The sequence below is a fragment of the Emydura macquarii genome, unplaced genomic scaffold (assembly GCF_026122565.2).
Source record: "Emydura macquarii macquarii isolate MOO-44397 ecotype Brisbane River unplaced genomic scaffold, CSIRO-AGI_Emac_v2 contig_1790, whole genome shotgun sequence".
Lineage (NCBI taxonomy): Eukaryota > Metazoa > Chordata > Testudines > Chelidae > Emydura > Emydura macquarii.
Window position 1 is genome coordinate 24619855 of NW_027131927.1, and position 27634 is coordinate 24647488.

General features: G+C 42.1%; 1 protein-coding gene across 5 annotated transcripts in view; it reads left to right on the forward strand.

Moving 5' to 3' along the window:
- Positions 1 to 27634, forward strand: part of HERC3 (HECT and RLD domain containing E3 ubiquitin protein ligase 3) — an 89391-nt gene that overhangs the window by 22502 nt on the left and 39255 nt on the right. For 3 of the 5 annotated variants that reach the window (XM_067557156.1, XM_067557158.1, XM_067557157.1), the window contains 10 exons: positions 8082 to 8241; positions 10796 to 10872; positions 11497 to 11718; positions 16854 to 16945; positions 17781 to 17911; positions 19553 to 19713; positions 21460 to 21536; positions 23378 to 23502; positions 24422 to 24484; positions 27154 to 27265. In XM_067557156.1, coding sequence (XP_067413257.1) covers positions 8082 to 8241; positions 10796 to 10872; positions 11497 to 11718; positions 16854 to 16945; positions 17781 to 17911; positions 19553 to 19713; positions 21460 to 21536; positions 23378 to 23502; positions 24422 to 24484; positions 27154 to 27265 — 1220 coding nt within the window. Of the gene's footprint in view, positions 1 to 8081; positions 8242 to 10795; positions 10873 to 11496; positions 11719 to 16853; positions 16946 to 17780; positions 17912 to 19552; positions 19841 to 21459; positions 21537 to 23377; positions 23503 to 24421; positions 24485 to 27153; positions 27266 to 27634 lie in introns of those variants that run through there. The other 2 variants (XM_067557159.1, XM_067557160.1) reach the window with 2 other exon arrangements.

Consider the following 27634-nt stretch of genomic DNA (forward strand, 5'->3'; position numbering starts at 1 on the left):
TCCTTACTACAAACCCATCCATGGTGGTGGTTTTACTGGATGACTGAAATCTTTTGCTTGCTACTGATACTTTGTTGTCTAAAATGCGTTTAGTTGCAGCATTGCTGCTAAAAGTACCAATGGATGAATCTGAAGTTATTGCAGATAGACTGTCACAGTCAAAGTGTCTTATGCTTAAATGGGATCCTGAAACAAAATTCAAAAACGATTTTGAATAGTCGTTCTTCTCACTCTATTATTCAGTTAATCATTTACATTTTTTCAGCAAAGATGAAGATCTGATTGCAAATTACCAAAAAAGCTAAGAGTGGCTGCACTTAGAGTGCTCTTAGTTTTGGAGTAAGCCCCATAGAACTCACTGGCACTTCTGTTTTTTGAGAAAACAGCTATAGGATGGGGTTCCCTTGGGGAAGCTGAGTTATGCTGAAATAAAATAGGGAATAGACTTATGGCATCACCATTATGGTCTGTGGCCATGATGTTCCAAAATAAGGGGCATTATTATGTAATATAAAATAAGAAAATGACACCCAGTGACAACTGGCAACTCTAGATTTCTCTTACTACAGCTTTCTGTACCGTATACTTGGGTGATAGATTCTAAAACTAGTTAACTAATTAAACAAGCCATAAGGATTAGCTAAGCTAAATTTTTTTTTCTAGCAACATCCAACATAGCAAGCAGCTTGGTAATTTAGTTGTTAAAATCACACTTATACTAAAAGGTATAGTGAGAGTCTTGAAGAATGATGCATTGCAAAGTGAATTATTTAAGTTACTAACAGTTGATCCGCATTGTTCTTCAGACATATCCACATCTTTATCCACATCATTTTCTCCCAATAAGCAGTTTTCATTATGATGTTTCATTCTTGCAACTAGGCCCTGCATCTCCTTCTTGCACTGCTTACACTTGACACGTTTTCCTTTTTCACCCAGGGAAGGAATTTCTTCAGTATGTTCCCAGATAGGGTCTCTTATGCCCAGAATCCATGACAGTTTTTCTGTGGCAAAAGTGTGGGGGAATATAGGAAGCTGTGTGCGTACTGTATAATGTCTTCCCTTTTTCTTTCCAGCCCACTGTTCCTTTCTACTCTGCCTCCGTCCTTTATCTCTCTGTCTTTAAGACAGTGTCTTAACTAACTCCTCTGCCTTGCTTGGCCCAGCTCCACCACCACATAAGCACAGAACAACATCAGTCCTATCCAGTCTGTGTCTTTCTTTGCACATGTGACTTTAGTTTGCTGAGAAACAGAAACTGAAAGCCCAGAACTTTCAAGAAGCAAGAGCTGGTAGTTAGGCTGGACAGACTAGAGCCATTAATTCATTTTTATGAGACTGTAAGTGTAGGTTTGGCATGTTTGTGATGAGATTTAATTGTAATGGTTATTTTTTAAACGAGAGAAATTTAGTATTTTACTGATGATTTAAAAAAAAAAATTAAAAAATCCAATTTAAATAAAAAAAAATTGATTTTTATCCACCCTGCCTCAAACTACCACTTTCTCCTCTTACGTATCATTGCTGGAAAAGCAACAGTTTGGCTGGGGTGCACTTTCTGATGACTTTATCTCCCTAAAGCTAACCAACTGATTCATGAATTGGGGTCAGAGGAAACACCAGTCCGTGCCAGGGAACTATTACTCCAAAAAAAAAAAAAAAAAAAAATGTGTTGTCTGTAAAGTACATCAGTCTATCTCAGTGCTTTAAGTCCTCACCGCACACATTTAAACAGCCAAGGAAATCATTATTAGTTTGTAAACTCAGGGAACCTCCTAAAGTTGTGTTGATATTTACAGCACAGTTGGCATGAATGTTGCTTTATGGATATTAGAAAAACAAACTGAGGAGCTACCCATTACACTGGTAGGTAACACAGTGGTAAAGAACGCAACTGATCAGGTGACGTGGGTGGTGCTGACAAAGTAAGGAGAGAGGTGATCAGAGTGTGATGAGGAGAGAGAGAGTTCTTGGGGGGCTTTTTTTCCCCTTTTTGCCCTTTCGATTACAGTCAATTGAACTGTTGTGTTACCTGCACCGGTCTTTTAGGCGCCCATTCAGCAGAGTGCCTGAGCATGTTTTTAACTCAGTTGACTTCAGTCAGGCATAAAGCATGTGCTTCTGTGCATTGCAGAAATGGGGCCATTCTGAGCAGGTGCAGAACTATTGCTAGGAAGCGCATGATGAGGAGGTTGGTGGTGGGATGCCAGTTGAAAGTTCATATTTATATGTCAGGCCCTCACTCTGTGGAGATCTGTGATCTGCTGTTGACACTTGCCCACCTTTTGTAAAGTGCTCTGAGGGTGAATGATTGGTACCTTTCATCTAACACCTGTTGAACTCAGTGGAAAGATTCCCATTGATTTCAGTGGCCATTGGATCGGCCCTTATAAGAACTAAGTGGTGTTATTAGATACCATGTTGTTATAACTCATTGTGCAGTAGGGAAGAGCTAAGATTCAATTAATGGGGATCTCCCTTAAGCAGAGAACAAACAGAGTTAAAGGGCAAAGTGAAGGTTGCTGTTAGTACCTCACTGAGTAAACACTGAGTTTGCCTGATGCTTTGAACTACAACATGCCTCATTTTTAAAAGATTTAGTTTTAAATTTAATTCTGAATTGCCTGATTCTCCACCATTGTTTGTAGTGACTACCCCCTCTGAGTTTTGGCTTTATTACAAGCAAAGCAACAATCAGGGAACATAAATAAATAGGCTCAAATTTCCCCAGACTTGGTTGCTCCTGGGATTCCTCTCTCAGGCTGCTCAACCTGCATCTTAGCTGACCCTCACTTCCCCACAGAGCCACTCCCTATCTCCCTTGTATTCAGACCAGATAATAAGTCACCTGCCTCAGTGGGTCAATCAGACATTTCCCAGCAGGAAACAGCAAACAGAGTAGAGCAGTGGTTCCCAACCCATGGCCCATGGGCCAAAAGTGGCCCGCGGGGTCTTTCAGAGTGGCCCGCAGCTCCCCTCCCATAGAAGGGAGCCGCTGTTTAAGCACCCAGGCGGAGCATGTTGCTGGTGCAGGCTCCTTGCTGCAATCAAGGGACGGCAGAGAATCAGTGCTCTGCCTGGGTCCCCCTAGCTGGAGCCAGCAGATGTCCCCCTGGCTGCAGAAGGGAACCGCTGCCTGGGGACCCAGGTGGAACGCATGGTTTCCCTGGTACAGCTGGCTGGACAGGAAATGGATCCCTAGCTGGAGCCTAGGTGCTGGATCCCTGCTGGAGCCAGAGGGAAGGGAGCACTGGTCTCCAATTCCCCTGGCTGCAGAAGGGAGCCAATGCCTAGGGACCCACGTGGAGCGCATGGTTTCAGCAGCGTTGCTGCAGCCAGGGGGACGGGAGATCCTCCTTGCTGAACTCCTTCTCTCTGGCTTCAGTTGGGGGGTTGGTGAGGGGGGCTGCTGGTGGAGCCCTTCAGGGTTGTAAAAATGATATTTGTGGCCCTTGAGTCAAAAAGGTTGGGAACCGCTGGAGTAGAGTGTTTTGGGCAAAGTTTGTTACGCTCCTTCATGATCTTAGTCACTTATCCAATCAGGGTTTTTCTGTTGTCAGCTAGGGACTCTGCTGCTTACTGCCATCATAACGTGGGAGATGGGAACTAGGTTTTCTTCCTTGGCTATTAAAAGCTTTATATTTGCGTTATCCTGCTCTTCCTGGAACAAAATCCACAGATCCTGAATCCACACTGCTGTGACTCAGACCTGCACAGCCTCCTCTGTGTTGTGTGCTGCAAAGATCATTTTTCTAATTGGCTGAGTCAATGTATGGAGTTGCTTTCAGCCTTAAAATAGAAGTGACTTCAGATGTTGCCTGGGTGGGGTGAGCTGGTGTTCTCCAAAGACGTAGTCGAGGAAGGTGACACGTATGGGGACTTTTCCCCAGGTACTTGGAAAATGGGATTTGATTTAAAAGTTAGCATGTACTATGGAGACACCGTAATCCTCTGTTTCCCAGCCTTGTTTTGTTGGTGTCCCCGACCCCCTTCTTTGTGATTTATAACATGTCCCAGAACAGTTGTCACTGTTGCTTCTTCTGTTTGCATTTTCTTTCTCCTGTTCCTCCCCCCCTATTTTTTTTATTGTGTATTTTTTATTGTGTCTGAATTGCTGTACAGTCACGTGCTGTTATTTCTGCAGGACCCCTTTGGAGTTAGTGGCGTATGATCGTGTAATTAAACCTGCTCTTACTGCTTATGCACAAGGAAGCAGAAATAGTGGCACTGGCTAACTTGAGCATTTCCTGACTTTTGAGTGCTTCAAGTTGCAACCTTAATATTTTCCTGGTGTGGGCTTGTATGGACCCATACACGCCCTGTATAACACCAGCTGTCAGATATACCATGAGCAGTACTCATCACCCTCAGGTAGCAAGCCTTCTGTAACCACTCATGGTTTCATCTAAGCATACATTGTAAAACTGCTGTTGTCAAGGCTGGGAGGATGTGTGGTGTCACACCACCGTGGTGGAAAAGCCTGCATCTTGTCTGTACTGCAGCCTCTCACCAGTGGAGAATTACAGATCTGAATTTTGCCAGTGCAGGCTCAGTGCCACCTCCTTGTTAAATTTAGATGGCACAGTTCTTGGAGTATGAGCCTGGTGTGAACTTTGTTCTATGTCTGTGCAGTACTAGGCATGCCTGTGGTGGTATATATATAATAAAGCATCTGGTGAAAACCTGTCTTGCAAATGTCAAAGGGTGCTTCTTATGTCTGGAAAGGGAATACCACCTGACTAGGCAATGTGTTGGAAACAGACCGCCTGATTAATGGTGCAGTGGTTTTATCTGGCATGCAGACAATCCAATGGAATGAAATATTTTGCACTGCTAATAGACCCTTGTATCAGAGGATCTTATAGCCTGTTACAAATAAGCTTCACATGACTTTGGGGAGTAGATATGATCCCTGTTTTATACTGTGGATGGGGAGGGAGCCAAGGCAAAGAGATTGAACGTGGTATTTTCATTCCCATTCAACATTGGCCTATCTGTGCTCCCATTGAAGTCAATGAGAAGGCTCCCTGTGTCTAAGGTTTCAGGGTCAAGAATAGAATGCAGGGGTCCCAAATAGCAGAGCTTGGTTATTGCTACAAGACTATTGTGAAGTCAAACTTTCTTGAAGGCAATGGGCCTGGTTCCCCATTAAAATAGCTCTTTCGTGTTGCTCCATTGATGCGAAGGGGCTGTAAAACTGGTGGATGTGATCAACTGGAAATTCCACCTGCATAGAGAGCATGGCTGCAGTGTTTCTTCATTCCAGTGGCTAAAATTGCCCTTGGGGCTGTTGACAGGAATAAATAAATAAAGAGCAGACTTGAGGCTGCTCTAAATGTACACTGGAAGCCAAGTCACCTTTACCCCCATTTCTCTTAGGACAGACCTTACATCAAGCATAGCTTGACTGAGCTTGATTCTTACATCCAATTTGTATTTAAAAAAAATCTAATCAGGAGAATTGTCAAATAAACCCAACTTTGTTACCTCCTCTTAGGAAAAGTGGGTGAGTGGGAAGGCAGGGGTTAAAATGGCTGACTGGATGGAAAAGTACATTTCAAAACTCCATCAGATGTTGCCAGCTGTCACACTGGCTCTGAACATAGATGCTGCTGTTCTCTGAAATGAAGGGAGATGACTGTGTGTGTTTTCTATAAACACCTTCAGTTTGTAGTTACAGAAGTGTCAAATTAGGTTGAATCTTGAATGTAATTGCTTTGATGTTTAAACACTTTTCCATTCTCTAAGGATTCGTACCATTTTACTTTGTGAATTCCTGTGTGTGCATTAAACTAGCTCAGCTTGATCCATGATTCTCAAGCAAATATGGGAAAAAGAAGATAACGAGAATAAAAAGCACTAGTCACACTCTTCTTCTCTGCATATTTTCAGTCCAGTAATGCTGTTATTGACATCCAAGTATAGAGTGCCAGTGCCATTACTCCAGGGGAATCTGTAAAAATGCATCAAACATTTAAACTGTCTGTTCTATATACACTTTTAGGAGGTAATGGAGGGTGTTAGGGAAGTATTTGCCAGTTGGCTGTAACACTTTGTACTGTTTAACAGGGAAGCAGTAAATTCTATAGCATGGTGCATTGCACATCGTGGAGCTGGGGGTGTGTGTGAGCAGCTTAATCTTCTGTTCCCATCAGAAGAGCTGTATCTAATCCAGAGCATATGGGCTGTGTTTTTGGAGACCTTGGCTAGGAGCTGAGCATTATTTGTGAAGAACAGATTTGGGAAAGGCTGAGGCTGGTGGGTTTGTGATGAATCTGTTCAATAGAACTTGCACACCCTGAAGTAGCAGATGGGTAAGTGCATCATAGCAAGCCTAATTATAAGGTAGCGTGAGAGGTGTACTGCAGTGTGTAGCTAAGAAGATAACAAAGCGTACTCATGAATTGAAGGAATGTTCTGATTTGACATTTCTTCACTCTATTTTCTTGTGAAAATACCTTTCCAGCTAGGGATTTTAACTGGGGACCTTCAGATCCTAAAGCAGTAATAATCCAACATCCTCTTTTAATTCACTGGCCACTAAAAGGAAGAGACTGCTAGAACTAGAACACAATCAGTCTTGAAGTGTGTTACTCCTGTTCTTACAAATACACTCATGCAGCAGCTGCTTGCTTGGAGCCTGCTGTAAAAACAGGCTACCTAAATCACATACACAAATAGGCACATAACAGGCCTCAGAGTGCTGCAATTGGGCCCTGAACTGTCCAAATCTAGGACTTATGTGGTTGCGCTTGACAACTGGGTCCGTAGCTAGCCGTGGCCACCTTTACTGCTGTGTGAGAAGATGAAAATACTAAGTTAGGTAGAAAAAGTTACAGTTACAGAGAGCGCTGGGATTTCCTGCTTTTGACATTGCCTTAAATAACAGGCCCCACCTGAGTATATACTGCTTTTGATACTGTGTGTTTAGTTACTAAGCACCGAGCACCATTTTCATACAATTCTGTCTAACCTCCCCTCCTTCTCCTGCTATTGGAAAACTGGTTTTCAAATTAAAATGAATCACTTGCCTTCATGTTAGAGAGCAAAGCTTTTGATGTCCAGTCTGAAACCTCCATCTGTATTTAATTTTTGTGTAATTAAAAATAATAAAAAGACTGCACAACACTTTTGCAAGTTTGGTGGGCAAGTTTTGCTACCAAACGTGCGCCAGCTTATTGCAAGACAAGAATTTTCCATTTCATTAAGTAAGCACTTAAAAAAACCCATGTAATGAAAGTGCCATGACATTAAAGCTATTTCAGATATATATAGTGACTTAGTAGTGAAAAATGAATTACAGATAATGTTCTTATGGCAGGGTGGCTGACTTTTACTCCTCTGTAAAATCTCTTGATGTACTCACTGTTTTATAGCACTTCTTTCTTTTAATGCATACATGAGAGAGCGTTATAATTTGTAGTAATTTATTGGGTTGATTGGTTTATACCTGTTCAGTCTTGGTACTACCTGATATTCTAGTTGCTGGTAAACTGGGTACTGCATCAAGAGATGAGTGGTGGAGCTAGCATTAGGAAGATAGGTGAAGTAGGAAAGGACAAGCCTGTAGTGAGGAGTTTTGCAGATGCCTGCTTATCCCTAGGTCACTCACTGATTCCTCACAACAGAGCTGAGTGAGAAAATATCAAACAGGGACCATCCTTCAGTTCATGAATAACTCACTTTATTAGCTTCCGCATGCCCTGCTCCTGTACCTTAATTTTGCTTGCTTTGATGCACTCGCACATTACATCAGGCCAGATGTTCAAAAATCTCAGCAGCCACAGTCTCGACTTGCCTTTCAAGAGAGCCCAGAATGTTGGGTACGGAGCAGCCCCAATACCATGGGTGATGGGTGCTTTGTAAGCACCATAAATAGAGATGTAATTCAGTTCTTTTAAAACAAATTTGTGTTACAGTAATGCTTAGTGGGCTTCCCAACTAAGTGTGGGATTTCATTATGCTAGGTCCTGTACAAACACACATCTTTATACCCAAATATATATGGTGTATGTACAGGGCTGTAATGTCCATGCATAAATATGAGAGATGCCTTATTATTGGTTTCCTGTCTTCTTCAGAGCAAATTGGAGCATTGGCAGATCAGCACATAGTCCATGTTGCCTGCGGAGAGTCTCACAGTGTGGCACTCAATGACCAGGGCCGACTCTATTCGTGGGGCTCAGGTAGTGATGGGCAGCTGGGAATCACTACTACAGAAGATTCAGTGGCAATACCAAGGTAAAGCTTACAGGGACCAAATGCTAAAGTTTTCATATGCGGTGTATAAAGTTAGATCTTCTAGTTCAGGGGTGTCAAACTCATTTGGCGGGCCAGATTTGAATTAAATGTATTTCAGGTGGGCCATACATACCATAAATCAAAATACGAGGCACTTTTGGAGCTCTGTGTCTCGTGCACACAACGCTCCACGCGCTGCCACCAGAGTACACAGATCTCGTGGCAGCATGTGACGCCGCGAGATCTCATGGCATCGTACTCTCTGGCGGCAGCGCGTGATGCCATGACATCTCGCGGAGTTGTACCTTTTGGTGGCAGCGCATGCCACCGCCAGAGAGTACAATGCCACGAGATGTTGCGGCAGCACACACTGCCGCCAGGGGCCGAACCAAAAAGGTTGGCAGGCCATATCCGGCCCGCAGGCTGGATGTTTGACACCACTGTTCTAGTTCTTTTTCCTGGGCTTGGGCAAGTCTCTTCATTAACCTCAGTGAGCCCTTCTTGTTTAAGAGTAGAAAAGGGAGGACTTTTCTCCCCACCCATATTCTTCTTATCAGGTCATCAAGGCCCCTTGGTTTTCGTTTTTACTGAAAAAAAATCTCAGGTTCTACAAAAGCTATTATTTGGTTTTCACCAATTTCCCCTCCCCCCTCCCAAAATAAATTTTGGACCATGCAAGTACATGAAAATACGGATTACGTTGAGAAAATCCAATCTTACGTTAGTTAGATGTATTTATGCTAATAATAAATTAGCCTAAGTGTAAATGTGAGGCTGTGTGTTAAAGTGAGGCAATGTAGGGGAAGATACGCACGCACACGTATGTATATAGCGGTGCTCGAGTACTAATAAAAGAAGTGCCGGAACTCTCTGGATCCAGCTGCTTTGCTCCAGTAGGAGAGATGACGGCTCAGTAACATGGGCTGCCCCGGTTACTGAGCCACCAATCTCTCTTTCCGGGTGAGAAATACTCCTACTTTCTCTATTGCATTTTTTTCTATCCTCCCCTAGTAAACTCGATATTGACCTAGAAAACTGAAGTCCATTTTTTTTGCACTGATTTTTCACCGGGTTTTTTTGTTTTTGTTTGTTTTTAATTTTTCTAATACATACCAATAAATTTCCGGTAAATTTTAAACAAAAGAAAAACTAAAAGTGGAGGATCTTGCAAGTCATGTGTCCCTTTTGGTACAGAGAGGAGTTTGTGTTAAGTTCTGTTGCACAATCCGATGTGTTATGCTGCGCTATTGCAGACAAAATGAGCCTCCCATTCTGGTTTCCAAGGAGGAAAAATGGGGCATGAATTAGCAGATGCATTTTTTCTGATGATATAATATTTTAAAAGTTTGTATGAGATGTGAGGGGAGTTGGGATGCGAAGGAAATGCTGATTGATACCTAACCACCCTCTGATTCCCCAAAAATGCTTTTGCTGTGGGATCTGTCTTTCAAGATTAAAGAAGTAAACTTGGAAGTATGTCTGAGCACTGTGGTTTTGAAAGCCTCATGCAATGTTCCCTAGTCACTCATTTTACTTAGCTGAGTTTATGGCACATCACAGTTTAATAAGGAAGCTATGCAACTGCCCATATCAGTACTGTAGTTGATGTTACTCTGAAATCTTTAGATAGTGCTGATGTTTTTGATGTTTGTTTAATCTGATTTGTTCCTATAATTTCTAGGTGCTGCAAGTCTTAAACAGCATAATGAGTGTGTTAGCATCTGAAAAATGATTTAAAAGATCACCTTAATCCAGCTACCTAGTCCCTGTACATATTGAGCCGGATTACCTTACTTTAGGGGCAGATATATGCTCTGTTACTTGTTCCTGTTAGCCCTGCAGAGCCAAAACAGAGCCTTGACAGCTCTTCTAGATTGTGCATCATGAGGAAAACTGTTAACAAAGTTCCAGTTTCAGAATCTTGAGGTTGCATGATCTGAAGGGATCCAGTTTGGCTCGCAGCTGCCAGGTTGACTCTACAGTACTGGAAGCTAGGAAAGCCTCTCTTTACATGTGAACTGAGCAGAGTTGATACAGAAATCATTAAGGCAAAAACGAAAACCTCTCAGCGCCATTTTCTAAATGTTTCAAAGAAATAACTGCACCTTAAGAGCCCTGTGCCATTCTTAAGCTAGTAAACAGAAAGAAATGCACATCCCATTCTTTGACACTAGCAAACACCAGATGCATGGCAGAGCCTAGTGCCATGGACACTGTGAACCACTGTGAACTTAGCTGTTCTAAGCAATTTACAAATGACAGAGCTCAGCTGTACTGAAAAAGTTTGCTTGGTTGTATTAAAGCTAGTTGAAGTCTGTAGTGTTGCTCTACTGTCCAGGGGTGTTCTTAGCCTCTCTGCTGCTTTGTCACCCCAATGGGTTAAACTGTAATCTCTTAAAAATTGGGGCTATATATCACTGTAGGGGAAATGGATGTTGCAGGTAAAATATTGGTTTGGGGTTAGAATAAACGTGTGATGACAAGATGTGATGGACTCTAATAACATTGCGTGCCTGTGTGTGGTGAGTTTTTAAAATAACCTTCCCTGCTTTAGGTTAATAAAGAAACTGAACCAAGAGACGATACTGCAGGTTTCCTGTGGCAATTGGCATTGCCTAGCTCTCGCGACTGGTACGGTTATATTTAATCTATGTTTTTAATGATATTATTTGTACTGTGGAAGTGCTTAAAGGCCAGGCCCAATTGTGCTAAGCTCTGCTCGCTCACATAACAAAGAGACATCCCTACCTAAGGAGCTTGCAATCCAAAAAAAAGACTATAGAAAACCAGTGGTAGTGGGTACAAGAAGTGGTGGAGGGAGTCCAAGAAATGACAAGAGGATTCTGGTAAGAAAGGAAAGCAATGGTCTCAGTACACCAGCTGCCTAACTGTTGTATGATGGCTGGGATTTTTTTAAGTCTTTCGGTCTCGATATGTAAGAAAATCATTCATGGGTGCTGCTCCTCAGCATGCAGAACACGTGCCTTTTTCTGTTTGGCGGTGTAAGCCACCGTAGTTTTCTACAATAGTCCTGCACTGAATATCAGCGTAATCTCTTCATTCAATCACGCACTTTATTTATTAATTTACTTGGCATCTCCATAGTGCATATTTTTGTAGCCAGGACCCTCTTGGTCACCACTCCTGCTTTCAGTAGGCACGGAAGCCCACAGCACCGTTTATTCAGCTTAACAAATTTGTTTCCATGTCGGGCAGATTTTATATGCTGACTTCAGCTGTCTTTCTTCATTTCAGATGGCCAGTTCTTCACGTGGGGACAGAACAACTATGGCCAGCTGGGCCTGGGTAAAGAATGCCCCTCCCAGGCCAGCCCACAGCGCGTCACGTCTCTCGATGGGATCCCCTTGGCTCAGGTTGCTGCCGGCGGAGCTCACAGCTTTGCCCTGTCTCTCTCCGGAGCTGTGTTTGCCTGGGGGAGGAACAACTCAGGACAGCTGGGCTTAAGTGACGAGCAAGGTATTGGAACTCTTAACAATGAAGGATGAGCTGATTGCTGAGCATGGCTTTGCTCTCTGTAAGAATCCTTCATTCTACCAAGTGGCCTATGGGCCTCTCAATGGGCATGCTCCGTTGGAGAGAGCACAAAACCACGATTCCTCCCAAAGGGCCCATGAGCCTTTCATATCATGCATGGGAGGAAACGCTCTGCAGATGTAAATGAGAATTAGCAAGGTCAAAAAAAAAAAAAAAAAAAAAAAAAAAAATTGGCCAGAAATTTTTTGGGTGCCTATATTTTGGCACCTAGATCAGTGGTTTGATTGTTTTGCAGAGGCACTGAGCAAATGTAACTCCTCTTGAAGTCAGTGGGGCTCCATGGAAGAGCCGAAATCTACCCATGTGGGAACAGCCTGCAGGATCTGGGCCCTCGGTTGGTTGAAGCCATGCTAGCAATAAGCAAGTATTCAATCTACAATGATTTGCAGTAGACATTATCACAATATTGCATGTTGCAAATATTGTTTATTGGTAGCATGTGGCCAACGACTTTTTTTCCCCCCTGACAGCTGTGCTAGCCAAATCTCATGGTAACTTAGTCTCCAAACAGTTTGCAGCATGGATTTAGAATAAGTTTCTGAAAAACAAACGTCATGTCCACCCTGGCCTGGGACACCCTGCTATTATTGTTCACACATTGTCAACTCTGTGTATATATCAGAGGGGTTTCTCTGCAGGTGCAAATCAGCCGATCAGCTGTTTTCCGGGTGGCTTTAAATACATGGTTAACTACTAGGCAGGCTATTGATTGTGTAAATTATACACGGAATGTGCAATGCAGGTAAGTTAATGATGGTTCTGTTTTGATGTGTATATATTGTATATTTAGCCTTTTGTAATATGCTATATTTTCATAATGTAATTTGCAAAATATTCTCTATGCACAATACTTATATATTGTTGCAAAATAAAGCCATTAAGTTGCTCCACAGTTCACCTACATATAAGTGGAAGTTACAGCTTTTAACAGCCCACCTATCTTATACAAACATGTATTTTGAAACAACACAGAAAATGTGCAAAGAATGTTGAAGGCATGACTTGAATCTGCAAAATGTTGTAGGCACATGGTCCCATCAGTGCTTGGGAATTCCTAAAGCATGTAGGCAGGTCAACGCTCCATTTGACAGTATTATTTGTTAGTATTGTGGTAGTGCCTCGCAACCCCATGGAGCAGGGTTCCTAGGGCAATCTGTTGTGCTAAGCGCGATACAAATCCAAAACAAAAGACAGTCCCTGTCTCAACGCTTGTCTTCGGTAGCTATTCTCTCTCTCTCAACAATATTGGTGTGTGATTATTAATGCTTTATGGTGTCTCCTTTATTTTTGTTCTTTTGAGAATGGTGGAACATGTTTTAAAAGGAGTGGGGACATTTCATGTGTGGTTTTTTAAGGGCTAAAGCTTTTCTCTCCTATAAGTGACTCATCTAAGATTTAGCTGTTGTGAATTATTCTTAATGAACGTTAACAGCATCTGAGAGTATTTCACAGCACTAGGTTATTTAATAGATTTGAATGTTCCATTTCTCTGTAACAATGCATAGGAATGTCATGCCAGGCAATGTGCCCTAAGTGTCAGAACGGTGGCCATAGGGTGAACAGACAATGCATTAATGTTCTGCAATAATTCAAATAGAAAAATATCAATAGAACGGCACAGTTCTCCCCTCTCCGCCCTGAAAAAGCACCTGTTGGATCCATGGGCTAAAGATAGGTGCCTAAATTTAAGCTATAAATAGGTGGCCTGATTTTCAAAAGTGCAGAGTATGAAGCTGTTCCCATTGAAGTCAAACAGCTACCGGATGTTCATCTTTTCTTGAAGTGCTTGGCCCTGGCACTAGCATGTGTACCATTGTTTTGTGTCTTCGTTATGGAGAAGACAGTCTTCTAAATATTTTGTCTACAAAAAATGTGGAGAGAGGGAAGCATCTCAAATCTTCTGCAGCCAAAGGTAACGACTCTTTCTTAAAAGACACCAAGGGGTGAAAGGCATTGCATTTACATACTGCATCTTCTGAAATACTGGACATCTTTCTTTGTGTTCTGCTTGATATGACCTTGGCACTTGGTGTTATGGATGTCTCCCAAGTGTCAAAATCCTTGCATAACAAGGTGACTCTTAACAGAGTTTTGGTAATAAGCTACAAGCTAGTGTTTTGGAAGGCAGCATGAGTATGAGGGAGGACCTGATCCTTTGAGTCATACAAAACAATACACAGGTACAGGGTAAAAAAAGGGGAGTTATTGGCAATTATTTGGAATTATGGTTACTAGAACATAAGAATGGCCATACTGGATCAGACCAGTGCTCCGTCTAGCCCAGTATCCTGTCTCTAACAGTGGCCAGTGGCAGGTGCTTCAGAGGGAATGAACAGAACAGGGCAATTTCGAGTGATCTATCCCCTGTTGTCCAGTTCCAGTGTCTGGCAGTCAGAGGGTTAGGGACACCCAGAGGATGGGGTGCATCCCTGACCATCTTAGCTAATAGCGATTGATTGACCTATGCTCCATGAACTTACCTAATACTTTTTTAAACCCAATTATAATTTTGGCCCTCACAATATCCCCTGGGTGGCAGCGGGTTCAGCAGGTTGACTGTGCATTGTGTGAAGAAGTACATCCTTCTGTTTGTTTTTAAACCTGCTGCCTGATAATTTCATCAGGTGACCTATAGTTCTTGTGTGCTGTGAAGGGGTAACTAGCACATTCTTATATGCTTTCTGCATACCATTCATGATTTTATAGACCTCTATTATATCCCACTTTAATAATTTCTTTTCTAAGATGAACAGTCCCAGTCTTTTTCATCTCTCCTCATGTGAAAGTTGTTGCATATCCCTATTCATTTTTGTTGCCCTTCTCTAGACCTTTTCCAATTCTAAAATACCTGTTTTGAGATGGGGCGACCAGAACTTCATGCAGTATTCAAGGTGTGGGTGTATCATGGATTCATATAGTGGCATTATGATATTTTGTACTTTATTGTATATCCTTTTCCTAATGCTTCATTACATTCTGTTAGCTTTTTTGACTGCCTCTGTACATTGAGCAGATGTTTTCAGATAACTATCCGCAATGACTCCAAGATCTCTTTCTTGACTGCTAACAGTTAATTTAGACCCCATCATTTTGTTGTGTAGTTGGGATTATTTTTTCCAGTGCGTATTTCTTTGCACTCATTAACATTGAATTTCATCTGCCATTTTGTCACCCAGTTTAGTGAGATCACTTTGTAACTTTTCTCAGTGTGTTTTGGATTTAATTACCTTGAGTAATTTTGTGTTGTCTGCACATTTTGCCACCACACCATCTACCCCTTTTCCCAGATAATTTTTTTATAAATTGAACAGCACAGGTCCCAATACAGATTATTGGGGAAACCTGCTATTTACCTTTCTCCATTGAGAAGACTGACCATTTATTCCTTTCCTTTGTTGCTTATATTTTCACCAATTACTGGTCCATGAGAGGACCTTCTCTCAGATGCCATGAGTGCTTACTTTGCTTAAGAGCCTTTGATGAGGGTCCTAGTCAGAGCTTTCTGAAAATCTAAGTACACTCTATCCATTGGATCACACTTGTCCACATGCTTGTTGGCAGTCTCAAAGAATTCTAATAGCAACAACAGTTTTCAGGCATTTCACCTTTGTGACCTTTGTGACTGTTCCTTTTAATTTCCATTTAACTAGCTTCCTCGTTTTTGTATAGTTTCCCTGTTTGAAGTTAAATGCTACTGTGGTGTGATACTTTTGGTATTTTTCTCCCTGGAAGGATGTTAAAATTATTACATTATGGTCGCTATTACCGAGCGGTTCAGCTATACTCACCTCTTGGACCAGAACTTGTGCTTCACTTAGGACTAAATCAAGAATTGCCTCTCCCCTTGTGGGTTCCAGGACAAGCTGCTCCAAGAAGCAGTCATTTGTGGTGTCCAGAAATTTTATCTCTGCAACCCTTCCTGAGGTGACATATTCCCAGTCAATATGGGGATAGTTGAAATCCCTCATTATTATTAAGTTTTCTGCCTTTGCTGCCTCTCTAATCTCCCTGAGCATTTCACAGTCTCTGACACCATCCTGGTCAGTAGTATATTCCTGTTGTTCAAGTGTGGAATTTCTGTCCATAGAAATTCTATGGTATGATTTGATACGTGTAAGATTTTTACTTTGACTCTCTGCATTCTTTCACGTATAGTGCCATGCCCCCACCAGAGTGACCTACTCTGTCATTCCTATATATTTTGTGCCCTGGTATTACCATGTCTTATTGATTATCCTCATTCCACCAAGTTTCCAGGATGCCTATTATGTCAATATCCTCATTTAAGGCCAAGCACTCTAGTTTACCCTCCTTGTATTTAGACTTCTAGTAACCATCCAGAATGAAGAAAGATTTAAAGCCAGGGTCACTATGGAATAAAACATACTGGTAGACAGGAAATTGTTACACATGGAAATGTACCCTTAAAAAGAATTCCGTTGATCATATTTGAACTGGTCTTGGGTACTCTGGTCATCCTAGCAGATACCTTTCTTTTTATCCTTTCCTCCTTGTAAGATATTCTCTTAGGATGAGTCAGTTGTTTGTGACTTCACAGGATTCGCCTTTGTTCAGCACATTTTCAGTTGACAAGATCTCAAATGTGCCTTTTCTGCTCCAACTAGAGCTGGGCTGAAACACTCTCTATCTAACTCCCTAACTCTCTTCCTTTGCTAGTTTGAACTCAGAAGTATCCTTGAGTTGTGACGTCTCAGGTTTCCTTTGTGTCCCCTGCAGTGTTAACCTTGAGACTGTCCCAGGTCTGCAGAACTTAACTCTGTCACACATGGTCTTTTGGTTATACATTAGCTAGCTGCTCACCTGTTTGCTATGGCTAGATCCCCCTGTGGCCTTGATTAGGTCTCTTAGTGCTTTCTATCTCCAAAGCTTATCTTTGAGAGTCTAATTTTTTTCAGTGATACTGAGCACCTGCAGCTCCTGTCGATGTAGAGTTGTGGGTGCTCATCACTTCTGAAAATCAGGCTGCTAAAGTTTTTCAAGAATTTCTGCACCTTATCAATGAATCGCCTCTTTTGCTCCCATTGTCTTTAATGCAGACCGAGAGTGCCCTTGCCACGTGAAGCTCTTACGGACTCAGCAGGTCGTCTATATCAGCTGTGGAGAAGAACATACAGCAGTTCTAACAAAGGTAAAGGTGCCAATCCAGGAATTCCTTACTGGGTTTGCTTAGTTTAGTTTTTTGGGTGATGTAAGGCAAGAACCATGTGGCTTTTAGCACCACTGTTCTTCCTCCCGGCCCCAGTATCATCATCTTTAAGTATGAAATCTTGTTTTAATTTACTCTGAGATTAATCACCAAACCCACCCCTCTCCACCCAGTTCCGTAGTGGAGCCGTAAATATTTGTTTTGGATTTGGATTTAAGTTGTTTTGTATTCACACCCACAGCCACCTACGGTATCTTGGCAAGACATCAAAAACACAGTGCATAACAATAAAATCCAAACCTTAGCAAAACATTGGCAGAGCCCACAGAAATCCAGCATCTTATCAGCAGATATCACAGCCTTCCCCCTCTGGCCTCCTCAAAGGTCCATCCAAACAGGTGGACTTTGCATCCTGCACTGAAAGTTAAAGTGGGGCTGTCATTCATCAGCCAGGGCAGGGTGTACTCCTAAGTTATGGGGCACCAAAGATGCTGATCTAGGAGTGGGGGAAGCAATCTTAGTCATTTGTGCTATTCGACCCTCTAAAAGCAGCTGGGATTCTTAACAGATGCTGAAGGAGGAGTGTGTGTGGCATAGACATATCTAGATATAGTCCCAGCAGTAGAGTTGACCATTTTAGTTTTATAAATGCCTCACTGGACATTGCACTGTCAGGACTTGTGAAAGCTGCCTTTTCATATACCTCCATACTTAGCACAGTCTCTGTTTAAGCTGAGGAACGGGTGTGAAACCAGACGGAGAGATGTGCTACTGGGAAATGGCTCACTAAATGGTGCATGGGCTGTCTGATTAACAGAGTGGAGGGGTATTCACGTTTGGTGCGGGTTCCTGCGGGCAGCTTGGCCATGATTCCATGAATGATGAGGTTAACCCCCGGAGGGTTCTGGAGCTGATGGGCAGCGAAGTGTCCCAGATCGCTTGTGGCAGGTGAGTGACTGTGAGGAATGGATGGCTTCCTCTTGTGGAGGGTAGCCCAGATGATTGCTCTTGTATTTTTTCAGATGCAAATGGAGGAGTTAGATTCCTCTCTGCTTTGTAGATCATACTTACAGGTAACTAGGTTATATCCTCATGTATGTCTGAATTTTAATGGTCTCTGTAAATGAGATTGGTTCTGATTTGGGCTGTGAATTGTGCTATGTCCTGGTGCTGTGTAAGATCCCCCAATATAAGAACAATCCAACTGGACTCTAAAGTGTTAGTACCATTATACAAGGCACTGGTCAGACCTCATCTGGATTACTGTGTCTCTGGTCTCTGTGTCTCCCCTGTTTAAGAAAGATGAATTCAAACTGGAACAGGTGCAGAGAGGGCTACTAGGATGATCAGAGGAACAGAGAATCTACCTTATGAGAAGAGACTTAAGGAGTTCAGCTTGTTTAGCCTTAAAAAACTGAGGCTGATTGCTGTCTATAAATACATCAGAGGTAAAAGAGTTATTTAAGGGCCACTGTTGGCATGAGAATAAATAGAAACAAACTGACCATCAATAAGTTTAGGCTTGAAATTAGATGAAGGTTTCTTGCCATCAGAGGAGTGAAGTTCTGGAACAGTCTTCTATGGGGAGTAATGAGGGCAAAATCCTAACTTGCTTTAAGATTAACCTTGATGAATTTATGGAAGGGATAGTATGTTAAGATTGCCTACAATGGCATATGATCCATCCGCAATTACTATTAGCAAGTATCTTCAATGACCAAAGATGGGACACTAGATGGGGAGGGTTCCAAGTTACTACAGAGATTTTTTTCCCAGGTGTCTGGCTTGTGGGTCTTGTCCACATGCTCAGGGTCTAAGTGATCACCATATTTGGGGTCAGGAAGGAATTTTCCCCGGATCAAATTGGCTAAGACCCTGGGGATTTTTCAGCTTCCTCTGCAGTGGGGCACATGTCACTTGCTGGTTTGAACAGTGGTAAATGATGGATTCTCTGTAACTGGAAGTCTTTAAATCAAAGTTTGAGGGCTTCAGTAACTCAGCCAGAAATTATGGTCCTATTACAGGAGTGGGTGGGGGAGGTTCTGTGACCTGCAGTGTGCAGGTCAGACTAGACGATTATGATGGTTCCTTCTGGCCTGAAAATCTGAGTCTAAAGCTGCAGTCTCCTCACCCTAATTACATTCAGCCTCTCTCTCTCAGAAAGAGAGTAAATTAGTAATGCTAAATTATATAGTAGCCTTGTGACGTGGACAGACCTTTGCAAATTACTAGGCCAACGTCAGCAAACTCATTGCATTTGTGGAATGAACCCAGGTGTGTTTAGGAGAAAAACGAGTGTGTTCACACACCATGCTATGCACAGAGCTCTGATTGTGTCCCATCCGTCCTAGGTAGCTGCATTCCTCTTATTAGCACAAGGAATTCTGTCGCTCTTTATCATGGCTGAATGCTCCTGTTTGGCGAGACCTTTGGTGCAAATCAGCAATCTGCTGTTGTTGTAAATGGAGCTGTGCTGGCTTACATGAACTGAAGTTCTGGCCCATCGTTTTCATGATGACTAGTTTTTAGTCTGCTTTTAAAAAACATTATTTAAACATGGCACAAACATTGTCATCGTCTTCATTACAGACAGCACACTCTAGCCTTTGTGCCTTCTTCAGGACTGATCTATGCATTCGGTTGTGGAACAAAAGGCCAGCTGGGAACTGGACACATATGCAACGTTAAGTGTCCATCTCCAGTAAAAGGTCACTGGGCAGTGGACGATGGGCAGCTGTCAGGTAGAGCTGGTAAGTGTTCTCTTTCTGTGTGTGACACTGTAGCGTTTCAAAGAGAGAAGCACAGTGTGAAGTGATGTAAAGTCACATTGCATTTGACACAGAAAGAAACGGCACAAAAAACATAACGGGAAGGAGCCCTGGGAATTCATTTTGCCTTTCTCATCTGTGTATCCAACCCTCTTTTCTGTCTGGCACTACTGAGCACTAGGCAGGGCCATTGGGCCAGACAGAAACCTTGATGAATTGATCTGTGGCTGATTGCTGGGAAATTTTTTCTTAATGTTTTTCTAGGAAACCATTCCATCGTAATTAGGGAATGAGGACCTTTCACTTCATAGACAACATACTGGCTTTTTCTATAACAATATTAAAAAATAATTGACAGCTTTTATTTTAAAATTCAAAAGCAGCTATAATTTTAGTTGGTAAAACATGGGGTGAGGATTGATCTTTCTCATTGTAAGCCCTGATCCCAAACTCACTGAAGTCAGTGGAAAGGTTCCCATTGATTTCAGTGGTCTTTGGGTCAGGCCCTCGTTCATAAATTTGGCTATGCGTGCTCCTCTATTTGAGCTAATCTCCTTGTTCATCTGAAAGGGGTGATGACATCCCAGTGGCCACACATGTACTTTGAAGTCAACTCATAACATTTGACTCTAAGTACAAGAGCGGCTGGATGCAGTATCAGATTTGATTTCTAAAAATCAAGGTATAAAAACTTTTCCCAATTAAAATAGACCCTGCTCTGTGCCATCTCAGTATACGTACGATAAAAGTTTATATTCCCTTCATTGCTTTCATTAAAGTAATACCAGATTTTCTTTATCCTAATTGAGATTTCTGGTTTTCAGTTATTTGTATCAGGATTTTATTTAAACAAAGGCCATCAACTTGAAAAATCACATTTCTATCTGAAAACCACCTACTAAAACTGCAAGTAACATCTATGATTACAAAAGCTGAAAAAGAAGTTAACAGAATTGTATTTTTCCTCTGTTTTAAAACTGGATTACTCTGTCTATTAAACCTCACTTTGTGTATAATCAGTTTGACTGCTATGCCTTGTATGTATGTTTGTTTGTTTGTATGTATGTTTTTGTAAATATAAATATTAACAAGGAAGCAGGGACAACATTAAACATTTTTAAGGACTTTTAAAATAATACAAACTTATATTTCAGGTCTCATTATTTACTTGATAAATAGGAAATTCTCATAAATGTGAAAACTAGGATAGTCACAGCTAACAAGATTTGATATGATAGTTGTTTTGGCTAAAGTTGTGACTAGTTTTAAATACCAGGGTTCTAATCATTGACCTCCGTGGTAAAAGATACAAAAATATAGGCTCTGTTCCTGCATTGGGCTCCTGGCAGCATCCTGTCTGACTCAAGTTGTAGGATTCGGGCCTCAGTTTGTATAGAAACTTTTCCCCCCAAAGTTGTCGGGATCCCCCGTTGCGTTTAATTGTGACTAACTGCAAATAGGGAGGTTTGTAAAGAGTCTCTCTTACCGTACTCTGCATCGTGGTACGTCTTTTGTGATATGCACATGGAGTCTTTATGCCCCCTTTATTTTAAAGGATGTGTCCCTGCCAAGCCTGGAACATCTCCTAACTCGATGCTGAACGCTTTTGCTCCATGGGCCTCGGTTGGAGTTGAGGTTGCTTAGGGCCTTAGGCAATACAGGTGAAAGGAGAAGTAGGAAAGTTGTGTTCATCGATCTGTAACGCGTTTGTGTCTCTTCCTTCAACAGATGCGTTTAAATATCACATTGTTAAACACATCTTTTGTGGAGGAGACCGGACATTTGTACTTTGCTCCAAATACGAGGTAAGAAAAGAATGCTTTTTCTCTTCTCGACAAGGGGAGGCAGAAAAGATGTGTCTCTTTTTACTTTGCTATTGAATGCACATAGGCAGCATCAGTTCTGAAAGGAAGCCGGGTCAGCCGTCTGATTAGCAGCTGTGCAAACTCTAACACCAAGTGCGTCAACATTGTGGAGCCTCGCAGCGAGGGGGTCCTCTGGAAATGCAGGAACTCCTGGAACTTCCTTGGACTGCTCCCCATGCTGAGGGGTGGTTCTCTCCCTGGAGCTTGCCCACAGAAAGCAGATCGATAGCTGCCTCTTGGCCACCTCTGGCATTAACTTCCAGGGCAGGGCAGTTAATTCTCAATCTCTTCCACATTATGACTCTCCATTACAATAGAAAAGAGCTTCAAGTTTCCCTGACCCCTTTTCCATCTGGCTGTGTGGTTGTAACATCTCCTGGACCCATTTGTGATGCCTATAGGGATTATACCTCCTGGGGCGAGAGCCTATACCCTAGAGACTGATGTCTGGAGTCACTGTTCATGTTTCATACTACTCCTGATGTCTTAGTGGTGGAGGATTCATCCCTGGCTGACTGCAGTTCCAAAGAGTGAGATGTTTTTCAAGGGCCATTCATGTGTAATAAATAGCAAGTTATTCTGCATGTTTTTTCAGGCAAGACGGATCTACTTCAGGCAGCTCTTGGCTCTTACCTTTGTCTTTAGCTGTGAAGCCTTTCCTTACCCTGCTATGAAACATTTGCTGAACATTTGATTGTGTTTGTTTACATGTGGGCATCTGTCATCTTGATCTGTACCTGCTGGGTGAAATCCTGGCCCAGCTGAAGTCAACGGCAAAACTCTCATTGACTCCAGTGGGTCCAGGATTTCACCCTTTGTCAGCAGGTCTGGAGCAAAAATATCTTAATTCACATTTGATGACTGGATGGCCTAGAGTTCTGCACACTATGCCTGGGAAGTGCAAAACTCCTTCTGTCTGCCTGACAGTGTTCTGTAGTGACCAGGCAAAAGGAAAGACATGTCTGTGTACACATTACAGTCCTTGTTAGTGCATACATTTCTTGCACTGTAGCCAAAACAAGTCCAGTGATTAGGTCCCATCTGTGCCATAGTTTCTACTGGTTATAGAAGACCCAACTCTAACACAGGTCTGAAATTTTTCCTCCTGGGTGGAGAGAATTGAAGTAGCACTGTTGCATTCCACACTGAAACATGTAGAAGAGCAATTGAGAAGATGGCAGCCTCATTATGGTACATGAAGGAGGGGGAGAGCCATTGATACTCTTTGTGGATTATAAAAAAGGGATATTTTGCAGTTGTAGAACAGGGGTCATTGCTGTATGTTTTCTGAGCTTGGGGCCACACAATGAGCATGCTGTTGGTCTGCCAACATGAGCTCAGGATGGAGTTTTGTGACCACTGAATTTAGAGATTGATAGTGGTGATAAGCGGGAGATGGGGAGGCTTTAGATGATTGTCTTTCTTTCCTTTCCTGAATTCCTCAGTGATGGGTGCCTTAAAATATCAAGCATACGTTTGGGGCTATATAAATAATAAATCACACAGTCACTGCTATAAAACCAGCCTCTTGGGCCCACCCAGCCTATACTTGTATGTGGGGGTATTGAAATGGCCTTTGGCACTGTTTAAGAAATCAAATTCTTAATTCTTTTCTTCCTCCTCTTTCCCTTTTTAATTTTGTTTGGGAGTGTCGTCTCCTTTGGAGGTGGCTGAGGGATCCCTTTGGGATGGTAAATGATGTGGCAGCCTTTTTATCAATCCACACCAAAGAAATTGTGTTACGTGTCTTCTCAAATACTGAGATCTGCATTTTCTCACAGAATTCCTTGCCTGCTGATGATTTCCGGACCATAAATCAATTACATTACACTTGTTTAATAAACGATGAAACTATAGACGTTTGGAGACAAAAGCTATTAGAACGGAACAACTCTAATTCTGTCAAGTAGGTGTTCTTGTACAAGCCATTTTTTAAAAATAAACTTTTCTTTAATTGCCTTGTTGGCTAGTGTGGCATCTGCGCTTTAGAACTCAGCAGCATTTTCTAGTTTGGGTCTTGTTCATATCAAAGGGAAAGGCCAGTAGGTGAAGATTCAGCTTTTAGGAAACTTTGTTTGTTCAGATGCAACCCTTTAAAAATGCATATTTAGGAATATTTCACTACTCGTGGTCCACACCTATTATTGCACAATGCTTACATGGAAAGTGATACCGAAAGCTAAGGGGCAAACTCAAATGATGCATCATCCAAGTCTCAGAAGTATTTCTCTGCATGATACACACAGTGTTTGAACTTTAGTTACTGTTTATTCTGAAACCCTGAGATGTTCTCTCACCAATTCATAATTTATATCAGGAATCCCACGTCACATCTTCCTAGCAAAACCAGGAAGATGTGTCAGAGCTTTATCAGCTCCTAACTGAAGGGATGGGGGTATTGAATTCTAAATAAAGTATCTTCTAACACAAGAGTGGAGTTAGCAAAAAGAAGCAAAGCTTATGCCCAGATAAATTTGTTAGTCTTTAAGGTGCCAGAGGGCTCTCGCTGTTTTGCTAAAAAGAAGCAAGGAATTTTAAACAGTCTGATTAAAAATCCCTTCTGTCTCCAATGTGGGTGCCTTCGGGAAAGGAAGGAGGGTAGTGCCAGCGCCTTGTCACATGCCTTTGAGGAAGTCACTAAACCTCTGTGCCCTGCAGTCTCACCACTGCTAATACATGGGTGGTTATAATAATATTTTGCATACAAGGGATGGAAGGGAGGCAACTAGATTTGTTGGTAAAAGAGCAAATGAGGTATGCAGCAGCACAGCATGGCATCTATTCATATTAGCATCCCTGTTTCCTTTTGTCTTCCCCCCTCCAAGCCATGAGGTTATGCAGATATTGTCGTCGGCTGCCTGTTGGAATGGAAGCTTCCTGGAGAAGAAGTAAGTAGCCAGTGGGGTCAAGAAACATGTCCTTTTTGTGCTTGCTATGCTGTAGAGACAGAGCAGGAGTGAGTTACTTTATTCACTGCTGCAATGGGCCTTGAGACAAAAGAACTTGTGATTAGGCACAAAATTGGGACAGAGAGTGATGACTGCATAGATGCAGTCAAGAGGTTATGGGGCAGATTCATGAGTTGCTGGTAAAAGAAGACAAATTGCTTAAGAAAAAGACTTGGGAGTGTGTTATTAGTCAGCATGTCAGTTTCTGTTAAGGGATCAAAGTGACACTCGTCAGACTTGGTTTGCTTTATTAAACATTGCTTAAATGACTTAAAGACATGGGGGGGCCCTCTGAGCAGTAATGATTTCTTTCTCTGAGGAAATAGTCATCAAAACAACGTACTTTAGAGGAGAGAGTTGGAGTATTGGCATAAAGTGAAATGAGAGCGACAGTGGGTTTATGGGCTGGAAGTGTAGAATGTGAGACTTCCACTTACAATGCAGTAGCACAGAGAAGGCTTGGGGATGATAGCAAACTAGGTCCAACCTCACAGCATGTTGCTATTGGAAAAATACATGCTCTTCTGGTGGAATGGTGTGAGTACAGGTGTGGCCCTGTAAGAACGAGGAAGTAATTCCAATTTGGTGATGTCGTCTTTGGAAAGTTTCAGGCTTCTCATTTTTACAAAAGTGACCTGTAGAAAATGAGATACTTCAAAGAGAGCTGACAAAGATGGGAAAGGATTAGAGAGTGTGACTAAAGGAATATAATATACACAGCTCAGTGGAAAGATCAGGGTGTGTTGGGAAGAGTCTGAGTTGTGACTACTGTGTCTATAAATGATTAGGAGGTAACAGCGTAAGAGGAGATCAAGGACTTTTTTATAGAGACATGATGAGTCAATTAGGTGAAGGAAGACTTGTTACACTGGGCAGACTTTTCCAAGGGCATCTCAGACAGGAAAGAAAAACACTATTTGTTCTTCCCATTCCAGTGTTGTGATGCCTTCAACTCAGGCGGCAATGCACAGTCATTTTGGGGGCAGTGAGTGTAAATCAGTTTTTATTTAAAATTTAAAATATTCTATTCTATTTTAAACTTTAAATACTTCTATTTAGTGACCTAGAACCTCCTTTGAAGCTGGGTGGAGATGATAGCTGTGGTTGGTGTACCTCAACATGATACCCCTCCAAAACTGGAAAACCATAGCTAATGGTATCTTACACTGAACAGTAATTAACCCTTATGGAAACTGCTGTGATCTGTGACCAAGTGGTACATAAATCCTGGAGGGTGATTGCCTATAACCTTCATAGTGTGAGGCGTGACAGTATTTTAAATGTGTAATTTTATATTAAGAATATAAAAATCTTCATATACTTGAGGAATAGGTCCTACCGCATCACTTCTGATGCGCCATCCGCATTGGAGCTTAGTCACCATTGGGCATGGACAAAGGGGAGAGAGCCTGCTTGACCTACCAGGCCTGTTAAACTTGCATGCTATTATCATGTCGTCTGTGTGCTGCCTTCACATGTTGCAGTGGGAGCCTCAGGGGAGTTCTTCGCAGCCCTGTCATCTGTGTTATGGTAATAATAGCTATCCCATCACAGATTGCAGCAATAACCTGACACATTCAGCATATAATTTAATAGGTGTCTTTCCTGAGAGCGTCTAATGTTGTGCAGGCTTAAGCCTGGCTCGTTCCCACAGTGCTCTAGGAAAATACTTGGTGCTGGTGCTTGTGGTCCATGGAGTTGTGGGAATTGCCTTTTACTGCCCTCTGCAAGTTTTATAGGTTTTTTTAATCCGCAAAGAGTTATGCTGGAGGCATCTGATACAAACCATTAAACCTGTTCTAGATGTTGGGTCAGATCACTTACTAGCTGCATTGCATGAAGCTCCAGTGCCTAGTCAAATCCTTAGACAGCTTGTCCTCAGCAAGCTTGACTTCTGTCTCTTCAACCTGGGCAATTCCAAGTGAGATGCAGCCTTTTGCATTCAAAGATGTCTGTCAGGCAGGAAAAGAAAAGGATTTGTGGCTTGATCCGAAACCAACTGAAGGCCACAGAAAGACTCCTCTTAACTGTATTGGGAGTTAGATTGGGTCCTTGATTAGTTGAGGGCTAGAAGATTTTAGGGTGGGATTATAAGAGGAGCCAAGGAGAGTTAGCCCACAGGAATTGGGGGTTTAGCTCCTTTAGGCTGCCATGAAAAGCCCAGCCTCATCTCCTGTAAAAACTATCCCATGTTCTACTATGTGGCCCATAATGACAGTCAACATCTTTGTCCACCCTCTCCTTAAAAAACAAAACAAAAGAAACCTTTAGAACCCAGGGGAAAATCATGGGGACTCTTGCCACATCTAACAAGACTTCCATTTTGCAAGTTTAGGTCCCAATCCCACAAATAGATCTGTGTGGGCAGATCCATTTTCCTGTGTGCAATCTCACTAACATCAGTGGGCTCGGTGCGCGGGTCTGATTCTCACATTATGGTCCCCAGAGTGTACAATAAAAGGAATAGTCTATCTTGAACTGTTGTATTTAGCCAAAGATTCCAGGTTTTCTAAATCTTATCTCTCTGTCTATAGACCCATTCCCCATTGGTGCACTTTGCTATGCATCTTGTATACTCATGTCTGTTTCGGGCTTGTTTTTTGTTTTAGAATTGATGAACATTTTAAAACCAGTCCCAAAATCCCAGGAATTGACCTGAATTCCACCAGAGTGTTGTTTGAGAAGCTAATGAATTCTCAGCATTCCATCCTGCTAGACCAGGTATAAATGTCAAGATGTCGTATAAGTATTTTTAAAATAACCGTTTCATAGTGCTGTCAGCGGGTTTTAGGTCCTATAATTGTTTTTAAAAAATGTAATTAAGTGTGTGCGTGATATGCAGAGTAGATGCTTATTAATCTCCTCCACCTTAAATTCAGATCTCTTTGAATGTCTTAGGAAAGATTTAATAATAGAGTGCAGTAACTAGGACTTCATTACTTCACAAAACTTTATTAATACACTGTGAAATGTCACCTAGAAATTGAACTGCCCAGTACTTCTTGGGATGCACAGTTTTAGTTTTGCGTGCGTCTGTGTTAGGCTACTCATTGAGTTACAAAATTCAGTCTATCACAGTGGGTCTCTCCC